Source organism: Elephantulus edwardii, unplaced genomic scaffold, assembly GCF_000299155.1.
Source record: "Elephantulus edwardii isolate Elephantulus edwardi_28Jun2011 unplaced genomic scaffold, EleEdw1.0 scaffold00060, whole genome shotgun sequence".
NCBI classification, from domain to species: domain Eukaryota; kingdom Metazoa; phylum Chordata; class Mammalia; order Macroscelidea; family Macroscelididae; genus Elephantulus; species Elephantulus edwardii.
The window spans coordinates 16,511,966-16,523,967 of NW_006399810.1; the positions used below are offsets into that span (position 1 = coordinate 16,511,966).

At 35.3% G+C, this 12,002-nt stretch overlaps 1 protein-coding gene across 1 annotated transcript in view; it reads right to left on the reverse strand.

Annotated features, from left to right (window-relative positions):
* Positions 1-12,002, reverse strand: part of LOC102861862 (la-related protein 4B-like) — a gene marked incomplete at its 3' end in the record, with an annotated part of 98,118 nt that overhangs the window by 22,652 nt on the left and 63,464 nt on the right. The window contains exons 8-11 of the mRNA XM_006887692.1: positions 9,959-10,069; positions 8,652-8,915; positions 3,238-3,344; positions 2,096-2,347 (exon numbers count right to left, since the gene is read on the reverse strand). Coding sequence (XP_006887754.1) covers positions 2,096-2,347; positions 3,238-3,344; positions 8,652-8,915; positions 9,959-10,069 — 734 coding nt within the window. The remainder of the gene's footprint in view (positions 1-2,095; positions 2,348-3,237; positions 3,345-8,651; positions 8,916-9,958; positions 10,070-12,002) is intronic.

The following is a 12,002-nucleotide window of genomic DNA, read 5'->3' on the forward strand; positions in this document are numbered from 1 at the left end:
TATCCAACATAAAAGTAAGTGGAAAACAACATCCAACTCCAAAACCTGAAGAAAGGTGCAGGTGACAAATGTGGAGTCAAGTCGTTTAGGAATGAAGTTTTTAAACTACTCACCAGCTATTTTCTGGTTACCTAATATCTTGTCTGAAGGCAAAGGAAACAATGAATACTGAAAGAATGAAGGACTATAGAAGCTATGCATATTTTTCCTTCTTAAATATTATGCACACACAGGTATACATTAACTAATTTCTTCTAACATACTTCATTAAGGGTTGTGGTTGATGACTTTTAAGTTACAATCTTTAGGCTGTATTAGTCTAGTAAGAGAGTATCACTCTAGGAAGATGGCAAGCATGACCTTACAAAAACTTTGCATGTCGTTGGGGAAAAACCATAAATTTGTTATTCCAAATATCTGGAGGTTACAGATGGACACTCTAGCTACAGAGGTAGAGATAGACCATGTTAGTTATAAAGATACTGTCTTACAACTTCACTTTCTAAGAAATAGGGCTAAAGAGTGGAAAAATAATTCGGCCCTTCCTATTTGCATCTTCTATCAATGTCAATCTGGAAACAGTCTCACTCCAGGACTAACATTTTCTTGGGTTTAAAAATTTTTTACATTGTCAAAAGCCATCTGACTGGACTTCCTCAGAGATATTAGCACTAACTAAATAAATGACGCCCCTTGGAGGCATCAGCACCACGAGTCTAGGCTGTGTCCTTTCCTTAGAGGTCTGGGTTTCAGCTCAGCAAGAATTCTCCTCCCTCAAGTTTCTAGGTTCTAAGAACTCCTAGCTCTGCCCCCTGGATTCTCAGCCCCAGGAGTGGTAGCTGTTTCCTATAGTTACTACCTGTATTATTTCAGTGTTCTCCTTTTGTTTTTCAGTTCTCCAATAACCAATGAACTAATTTTATCTAAAAATGTCTGTTAAAATAACTTGTGGGACAATTATTTGTTTCTCCAAAACCCAGGGCTAGCTGTACAAAGTCATGCTTATCTTTAGCCATTTCAACTCTCTCCTAATCCCCTAAATTTAATAAATGCTGATTTAATAACTATAAATGTAATTAACTGCCTCTAGATTAATTTTTATATTTTATAATTCCAAATTCCATTGACAATACAGTCCTCAAAAGACAGAGGAACAGTATGTACAGTAAATGTAGAAATATTTTTTTAGTTTTAATGAACATTTACAGAAACTGGATATCCATTCATCAAGATAGGTTTTTTGAGTTGAAAAAATGAAGTCAACAAAAAGCACAGGCTAAGCATTTTATTAGTTAGTTGTGAGAAATTTATTTCTGACAGATATCAAATTAACTGAATGAAAAAGCCCATCTTGGCCTAATCATAAAAGGGATAAAATCTAGCTTTAATTTACTAGCACTGGATAGGAGTGCAAATCCCTTGACTTCCCAGTATCTTTTTTTTAATCTCATCTTCCTCACAGAGGTGTAAATAGCACAAGACAGCAAGAAAGACAAGAATAACTTGTATCAAAAGAAAACTAAAAAGAATATGAATACAGTCTATCATTATGATACAAATGATCCCATATGAGATAGCAAGCACTTGCAGAACAAGGATGTTAGCGTATTAGATGGAAATATGTAAATTTCCCATTATAGTTTACATGTAAAAATAAAATTAATATATTACTAGAATTTAAACTGTGGTCTGCCTGGCTAAGAAATTCATATTATCTTATACCTCACTGCCAGACTAAAAAAGAATAAAATAAGGCTAAGAACTTATGTGATTAGAGTCTGGCAGGGGGCAAAAAAGACACAGAAAACTGACTAGGCATATAAAGGCTAGTAGCTCTGTAAATGACTATACCTTAAAATATCTCAATTGTAGCAATATATAACAAAAGAGGGAATCATTTAAATTAGTGCTTTGAAAAGAAATGCTCATAGTAATTATATAAAACCTTTGCTATTTACCGCTTTCAATTTGATCTTGTGATAGAATTGAAAAAAAAATGATTATAAAACATATTCAAAGATATTAGAATTTAAAAATATCAATAGTTTATGATAGGTACATAGTACCTGTTCAACAAAATATTTTAAAAACTCACCTTCCTCTACCTAAACCAGGAGATGATTCAAGACTACTCTGTTCCACTCGCCCAGTTCCAATATCTCTCTTGGCATAATTTGAAGGGTTTTGTATCCGTGTTCTACTTTGACCTGTTTGCCTTGTTTGTGGGCTCCGAACACCATTAATTAATCGATCAGCAGTAAAGTTAAATATTGAAGGACTTTCTAATAATCCAGGTCCTCTCTCTGCACTAGGAATTGTATGGCGCAGATGTGATTTGCTAGGATTCCTATAAATAAAATTTTTGTATATACACAGTTACAAAATGATCAAGGCATTACATACTGAGCAGACTTAATACAGGAACATCTAAGCTAAAATCTGCTTTCCACTTAAAAAAATATTTCTAAAACGTTATTTCGAAGAATTAAACCATATCTGATAAATTTAGTATGCATATACTATTTAGTAGTTTTTAGTCTAGGTCCAAATTAAAAGCATACATGCACTGGTGCAAGTTGCCCAAAGGACTTATTTGAAAAGAACCTATCCTTTATGCAGTCAAATATTGTTGTGTGCCATTGAGTCGACCGCAACACATAATGACTTTAGGTAACAGAGTAGAACTGCTCCACAGGGTTTCCTAGGCTACATAATCTTTATGGGAGTAGGTGACTAGCTCTTGTCTCCCTCACAGTGCCGGGTGGGTTCAAATCACTGACCTATTGGTTAGTAGCCAAGCACTTAACCACTGTACTTCCATGGCTCATTTACAGCATAGAATTTAGTATTTCAACCTCTGCAGAATGTATACTTATGCTTCTTATAATGTACTTCCACATATAAAGTGTCCACATACAAAATGCATGAGAGTGTTGTGTGGCTCGAAAAGCACGTAATATGCATTATATGTGTAAAACAGTTTTTCTATCTGATGAACACTACCGGGTGGTCAAATATAATATCAGAGATAGTAAAAAAACCAGTCATTTATTTAGTAAATTTGACTTTGGGTTACCAAGGTTTAGCAAGCCAAAAAACAAAACAAAACCCAAAAACCAAAAAAACAAAACCCAAACCAAAAACACAAAACATGGAGGCAACTTCTTGTTGACAAACATACCAGGGAGAGAAAGTAACTTGTAACACTTATGCACTTCAATAACTTAAGAGACTTGCCTGCTTCTAGGAGGATATTGTCTGAGTGAAGTCAGAGGAGATGTTGCCGGTTTGAAAGCAGTAGATGTAAGACCATTCATAAATCCAGTATTTGGAAATGGAGTTACCTAGATTCATTAAAAAGTAAACAAGTAAACCAAAAAGCAGAGCTCAATGTGGTTAAGGCTATTATATTCTAAAGCAAACTAGGCTACTACTTGATTTTCTCAAAGACGTTATATTCCATTTTACATTTAAAAGTATATGCTGCTGTTGTTGTATGTGCTGTCAAGTTAAAAGTATATACAGGTTGAAAAAACTCCTTCATGTGATTAAAAAAAAGTATATATGAGTTGAGAAAATGTTTTTTAGATTATCACTAACGGTTAATATTTATTCACATCTGCCGTTACGATGCAAACAACTATTTTTGCATTGTCTGAGTTAATTCTAATAATAATGCAGTGAAAGAGAATCATTACATCTGTAGAAAGTGATACTAGAAAAGGAAGGAACATGTTCAAAATCATACAGGCAGTGAATAATTGACACAGGTATTATGTGCAGAAAAGTTTAAATGCTATTAACAATACTTCCATTACTGGCAAGAGGTAAAAGATTATTTCCAATGATTTTATTAAAATTTTATTAAAATTCAAGTACTAATCATAGAAACAATTTTATATTGATGGTTACTAATATGGTTCTATTTCATAAACACAATTTTTGAAAGTACAGGGTTTTTTTAAAGCCAATGCAAATCTAAAGATTAGGTAACTTTAAGATAATTATTCCTCACATCATTATCTATATGATTTGTGGCCAACAACAGTTATCAACGTAAGATTCAAAAGAAAATGAGAAAGAATCAAGAGCCCTTATGTTCACAAATCTTAAAAAGATTTTTAAAAATTAAGCACAGAAGGGGAGGAAACTACCAGGTCACACAGAGTTTGGTGGGCAAAGGGAGGGCTGAAGTAATTAAGAAAGATATCGTGGGAACCTGAAAAGGCAGGGTAATGGAGGGCATGGATCAATGGTAATTTTATAAAACACAATGTATGAGAAATGATTATCTGAAACACAATATGAATAGAAGAATGTGTGAAGCACAATGTATATGAACAATGCATTGTATATAAATTTTGTAAGCAAGTCAATATAAAACAAAAATTATTTTTAAAAAATTAAGCACAAAATTAAAAATAGGAACCATTTTAAAAAATCTAGACACATTAAAAGAAAAAACTCAGTGTTAAAACATAGTTATTTTCTCTTTTTTAAAGTGTGATTACTAAAGCGTTCTGTATTTTGGAGATGTGATTTTAAATACTGTTCTGTATAAATAACATTTCTTAAAGTGTTCAAAAGCATTTAAGTCTTTGGTGACTCCCAATCTTGACTAAATTTTCACTACACTGACAGATACATACGGACTCTTTCTTGCTGGAGAAGAGTGAAGGAAGTATGCAATTTCTTTAAATAAAGCTATCAGAAAGCATTATAATATAAAAATCGTATTAGGACCAGCTTATGATTAAAAGAAAATAAACTCTTTTAAAAAAGGATACAAAAAGGAAATGCTGAAGAAGAAAGATGTGCTTTAAAAATCTTCAATTAAATGGAAGAGGTATTTATTTCAGAATTGGATTTTGAAGATTACAAATCATGATCAAGACCAACCTTGATTAACTGACACAATTTCATATATGTATGTTTGTCATAGGGAGGGGTGAGTCCTTGTCAGAAAATATCATGCTGGGCAAAGCAGAGAGCCAGAGAAAGACCCTCAATGAGATGTACTGAGAGGAAGACCATCAATGAGATGCACTGGCATAGTGACAAAGGCCTTGAGCAAGACAGAGTTCTTGAGGATAGTGCAGGACAGGGTACAGTTCAGATCTGCTGTTCAGAGTTGTTAGGAGTCATAGTTGACTTTATGGCACCTAACAACAACCACTAACTTCGCTATAAGATCCTGTTACTGTAAACAAAGCCGCGATAAACATGGGTATACATATATCTACTTGGATGTCATTTACAAATTTTGCTCAACAATATAAAGCAAATAATAATTCAACAAGAATTTATAAACTATGTCTTTTAAAAATTTTTGTATAATGCATTTTTTCAGAAAATCATAGAGAGATGATTATGTTTTACAGACTGTAGTAAATCTTTCAAACAAGTAGTAAACTTTCCAGCTATCACATATTAAGCAACTCTAGCCACTGGTATGTCTAACCTTTTAATGTAGTGGCTCAAGACTTTGGAATGAGGTTGGGAAGCTACAGAGATCTTATGAGACCATTTCAATTTTGACAAAAGTGAAACTCATTTCTCTGTTCCTAGTCTGAGCCCATGACACTGCCACAAGAACTATTTTTTCAACAGAATCTAGTTTTACCTCAGAAACCTCAGGTGACTTCTCCAGCTCACAAAGGGGAAGAATAAAAATCACATAACTTTTACAATTTGATCCTAATAAAACTTACTTGCCTCATCAATGTGCTTTGGTACACAGGTTTATTCTCATGAAACCTCCTTTTCTTTAATCCCTTCTAATAATCTCATACTTAACTTGAAAAGTTCAACTTTGATAACATGATACCTTATAAAATTCCTAATTACTGTATTTCACAGTATTTTGCATGTATCTCTATCTTTAAAATTTCTACAAGTTTGATACATGCCAGATTGAGAAGTTTTGTTGTTGTTATGTCTTTTAGTGACTAGGTAGCATTATTTCTCTATCTTTATAATGTAACATTATAGTAATGTTGTTGTTAGGTGCCTGAATTGAGTATGACTAATAGCAACCCTATGAACAACCGATCTGAACCCTGTCCCATTCTCACAGTCGCTGACATGAGCTCTGACTTGAGCCCAGTGCCAAAGTCACTTTATCAATCCACCTGGTTGAGGGTCTTCCTCTCTTGCACCCAACAATTAAAGCAAACAACAAAACTAAAGATTACGTTCCTTAGAGCGCTTGATTTTAAGGTATATTCTTCATTTCACTACCTGGAGCAACAGATAGCCTGATAATCCATCCTAATGTCCTGATTAAGTCATATTCTCAAAGTTAGCTTTTTAAACCTAAAAATTCCATTTCTTCTTTCTGAACACAATCTTGTATATGCTCTACTTTTCCATCTTTCTTATTCCAATTAAATCTGATTTGTGGACTCATGCAAACTTCCACATCCATTTTCCCAAACATCCCTTTCCCCAAAGAGAAATCTAATGACCTTCTTAGTCTTCAATTTCACAGACACTCTTTCCTGTATTCCTAATGCTTCTGCATTCCAACAAACTCAATTCTACAAACCCAATGTTGTTGCAAATTAGAGTGAACTTCCTTCAGGTTTTTCAGGCTTTAAATTTTTACACGAGAGAAGGCAACCCAAACTCAAGACCTACCCAATCTTTCCAATATAACAATACAGATGGGGGAGGAGGGAACACCACCAAACCCCCCAAAACCTGAATTCAGTCCAACTCCATTCATAGGCCCTTAACATCATTAGTAACTCTGTGGTAGCTGTGAGAAATAAATAAGGTACATAATATGGAAGCAGGAGCGGCATCCACTTCCCACATGGCTTGCCGCCGGAAACTCTACGTATGAACAGTGCTCAGGCCTTTCATTCATAGGGTCGCTAGGAGTCATCTACGACTCGACGGCACCAAACAACAACAACAACAACAACAACAACATATAATATGGTATGTTTTCTATATTTTTAACTGTTAGCAGTCTATTAAAATAGTTTTCTTACAAAAATTTCCTCTATTTCCCTTATAGCTTGCATCCTTCTCTCTGTGCTCATAAATACACAATTTCTACTAAACAATGATCACGTTCTTTATTTTATCATGGAATACACAGTGCAGGAAAGAAACGTTGGACAAGAAGTGATATAAACTGGGGAAAGGATCAAAATCTTACCATAGGATTTTAATGTATGTAATAGTTCCATATTTACCTCTAAATTAAGTTTAAAATCCACAAAATTAACTCTAAAAAAGGAGCTCTGGTGGTGCAGTGTGTTATGTATAGTGTTTACAGAAAGATATTATGTGGTTTACATCCAAAAACTTCTCCAACAGGGTAAAATGGGAAGCCACAGACTGGGAAAAAGTATTTGGGAACGACATGTCAGATAAGGGACTTACATTTAGAATTTATAAAATACTTGAAGCACCACAACAAGATAAAGGTAAATAATCCAGTTGAAATATGGGCACAGGATATGAACAGACACTTCACCAAAGACATTCAGATGGCCAACAAGCACATGAAGAAATGTTCAAAATCCCTAGCTCTAAGAGAGATGCAAATCAAAACAACTATGAGACATCATCTCACCCCAGTAAGAATAGTAAAATTTAACAAAACAGCAAGCAACAAATGCTGGCAAGAAACTGTTGTGGAGAAACTGGAACCCTTATTCACTGTTGGTGGAAGTGTAAAATGGTACAACCACTGTGGAAGGCGGTATGGCACTTTCTCAAAAAGTTACAAATAGAGCTACCATTTGACCCAGCAATTCCACTACTGGGAATATACCCCAAAGAAACCAGAACTGCCATCCAAGCAGATATATGCACACCCATGTTTATCGTGGCTTTGTTCACAATAGCAACGAGTTGGAAACAACCTAAGTGCCCATCAACAAACGAATGGATAGGGAATCTATGATATATTCACACAATGGAATACTACGCTGCATTGAAAACAAGGAACACATGAAATAGTATTCAAAATGGGTGACCCTGGAGGACATATCTCAGTCACAAAAGGACAAATACTGCATAGTGCCAGTGTTATAAAACAGGACTGATATCGGAGTTGGGGCGAGACTGAGAAAGATGGGATAAATAATGAACAGATGAGGGAGAAAACTGTTTAAAAGGGATATGTGATTAGGTATTATTGTCATGTCAGGAGTCCAGAACGAAGGCAGCATAGTGGAGTGGTCCTGGGCAGCAGGATTGTAAAACAATGAAAGAATTTTTCTTTTACTTTTCAAAGAGAAGAGTGTACTGGGGGGGTGGGGAGGTGGGCAGGAAGAAAAGTGCAACAATGAATGAATGGAAATCCAAAGTCTCTGTAAATTTTCACGAAAATGAATAATTATTTTTAAAAAAACTTATTTTTTACAAAAAGAAAGCATGTGGTTCAAACTTATCAGGTGCTCTGCAGAGACAGGCTAAGTGGTATCCTCCCATAAGAATGGACAATCCTGGGATGGAGCATATGTCTGTGAGCTGGCCACGCAACAGTAGTGAGTTTTTTTGGCTTACCTAACTTTGAAATCTCTAGTTTGTGACTGCAAGCTATAAACATATTTGGCTACTATATTCCTTCAAAGTGCACCTTGTACAATGCTCAAGGTTTTTGTTAAATTTAAAAAAAAAAAAAGACTTACCAAGGATGGATCAAGATAGCTATGTGTTGTTGACCATGTCTGTGGTGTAATTAAGCTGTACAGAGGAAACTGTTGCTGGGGACTATATACTGGAGGTAAATAAAATGACGTTGTATAACGCTGCTGGGTATAAAGGTTCATATCCAGAGGTCTAAATCCATTCTTTGGCAAAAATGTGTTTATAGCTATTGCCTTTGCTTTTATTCGTGCCTTAATTGGTTTTCCTTGGAACATTTTGACTTCTTCTCGAAGGTATTTGTAAGCCTAAGAGCAAAAACACCCAAAATACCACTATGTTAACCTTATGAACAAGAGAAAGTGGTAGTTAATTCAGCAGCGCAAATGAACATTTAATAAAAAACACAGTGAGCAAACCAGAAATTCTTAACTTTCTTTTGGTCAGATTCCTTAAGATGATCTGATAAAGCTAGGAAACCTCATAAATATTTGAATTTTAGAAATAAGTAGTAATAGGAAAGTTTCCCATCGGTTTTAGGACAAACAATGAGTACTGAGGTCTTAGTGAAAAATTCCATTTGAAGTTGGGATCACATAGCCTAAGAAAGAAAATGTTAGACAGAAATGGAGATACACTGAGCAAATCATCAGAATTTTAATACTAAAAAGAACTACTTGTACAGTTCCTTATTCTATTCCAAATTAGATCTAAATTGCACTGTATAACTTAGAAAGCCCTGTAAAAACCTATTCCAACTTATTCACCCATGTTTATCATATAAAACTTGGTAGTTTACACCTTGCTTCTGTTGTTATTATCTTCCACTCTCTTTTTATTCTTTTTTACTCCAATGAACCTCATCTTTCAGGTTTGGCATTTTTGTTCTCCTAATTATTAAATAAATATTTACATCCTACAATACTTCAGTGACTTTCTTCTATGCATGTTAATATATTTCCACTTTTTAGGGCAGGGACATTATCTTAATTCCCTGGTTCTTCGTAACATGTTATTTATTTCTTTTAAGGTGATATAAGGAGTTTAACTGCAAATTACTCAAGGGCAAATGAGTTGGTACTGACTTTACAGTATACAGTAACAACATATACTAAAGGAACTCTAATGGCTTAGTGGAAGAGAGGCACTACCAACTTAAAGGCAAATAACATGAATGAATTTGCCAGCTGCTCTGAGACAAGTAATCTCCTCCTACACTATTTATAGCTTCTTAAAATCCAGTGGGAAGGTCACCTATTGAGTGATATTGACTTGACATAATAGCAAAAGTATTTTCTAGGAATAATGGCAAATTATGTGCTTCAGGGGTGATGGATGAAAGACACCTTACCTGCTGTGCATCAGCTTCTGTTTCAAATGTGATAAACCAATTATCATTATAGGCAAATTCACAGTTTATAAATTTTGGTAAATTATCTCCTTTAAAAAGTGCTTCTACTTCCTATATAAAACAGAGAGGTCAAAAATTAATTCTCTGTGATGCTAGTATTTGCACTCACCAAAAAAAAGTATGCATTATTTTATGGACTATATACTTAAATAAATTATGGTATCTATTAAATGTCAAAAGGGTGGAAGTCTAAGTGTGATAACATGGATAAGGATTCTATTGCTACAAGAAAAAAATTATAAAGCATATAAAAAAATTTTCCTCTCAAGATATCAGTAAACTAAATTAATGTGAAAATACCACTACTTATTTACCACTAGTCTGACAGTTACATAATATTAAAAGGCAATTTAAGACATTTTTAATATTAATGGAACTTTTGCTTCTGACTAAAATGAAGTAAAAAGAGACCTTTAACTTGTTACATGAAACAAGAACAAAAGGCAAAATACGTAAGACAACAATTTTCAGATGCCAGTGATCTAGAAGTGAAGGGCAGTGAACTCTGAGAGAAGACATAAATAAAGTGAATCCTACAATGCAAGTTGTTTTTCTAGAGCACAATGCATGGAGATGAAAACAGGTTCAAGCGGACAGCTGAGAAGGTTGAGTGCAAGAAAGATCAGTAGCTAGACTTCTTAAATTAGGTTTCTGGAGAAAATAAAGAGTTGTACAACAAAAGAACTGAGATTTTCAGAGGGTCTTTCTATTTAGGCTTTTGATCAGTGCTGGTAAGTGCATGCATGAGAAAATAAAGCCACATAAATTAGGCAGACAACCAACTAAAAATTTAAAGAGGAACAATCATTCCCATAAAGCCTTTCTACAACTTCCTAGTTGTTAAGAGCTTTCGAGGCACGTGTGCCTCAGAGTGACCCCATGTACAACAGCTCTGAATCCTGTCCTATCCTAAGCCAATTGTACCATCTCCAATAGACAATTTCATTTCTCCAGTCACTGAGTCAATCCATATTCTCATCTGGGGTCTTACTGTCCTGCACTGTCCCTCCAATCTTTCAAGCATAATGTCTTTCTCCAAAGACATGTGTCCAAAGTATGTGAGATGGAACTTCAAAATCTTTGCCTCCATGAGCAGCAGCCTGGTTTCACCCTCTCCACTATAGACCACAACTCATCGATCCTCCTTCTAGCATTCTTATTATCTGTCCATCTCTCAGATGCATAGCAAGTAACTGTGAAGGCCATGGCTTGGATCAAGCACACCTTAAGTCTCCAGACCGACATCATTGCTCTTCAATATTCTGATAGTCTCTGGCAGCAAATTTTCCCAATCAAGAGTACTGAAGAGCAATGATGTCAGACTGGAGACTAAGGTGTGCCTGATCCAGGCTATAGTCTTCGCAATTATGTGCTATGCATCAGAGAGTTGGACAGTGAATAGGGTTGATAGAAAAAGAATTGATGCCTTTGAGCTATGGTGCTGGAGAAGAGTATTGAATATACCATGGACTGCTGAGAGAACAAACAGGTTTGTCCTGGAGAGGGTGAAGCCAGAATGTTCCCTGGAGTCAAGGATTCTGAAGCTTCGTCTAACATATTTTGGGCATGTTGCAAGGAGGGACTGGTCCTTGGAGAGGGGCATCATGTTTGGCAGAGTGGAGGGGCGGCGAAGGAGAGGAAGACCTTTGATGAGATGGATCGATTCTGTGACTGGAGAGGTGGGAATAAGTGCATTTGAGATGGCTAGGTTGGCACAGGATACAAGAACGTATAGAGCTCTTATACATAGGGCCGCTATGAGTCACAAGTGACTCGATGGCACATAACAACAACAACAAAAACAACAACAACAACTCATCTTCTGATTTCCTGGCTGCTGCTATCAAGAGTAATGACTGTGGAGTTGAGCAAGATAAAGCTGTTAATAATATATCAATCTCTTCACCATCTATCATGTTGCTGCTAAATGACCCAGTTGTGAGAATCTTTGTTTTCTTGATGTTGAGCTTCAATCTACTCTAGT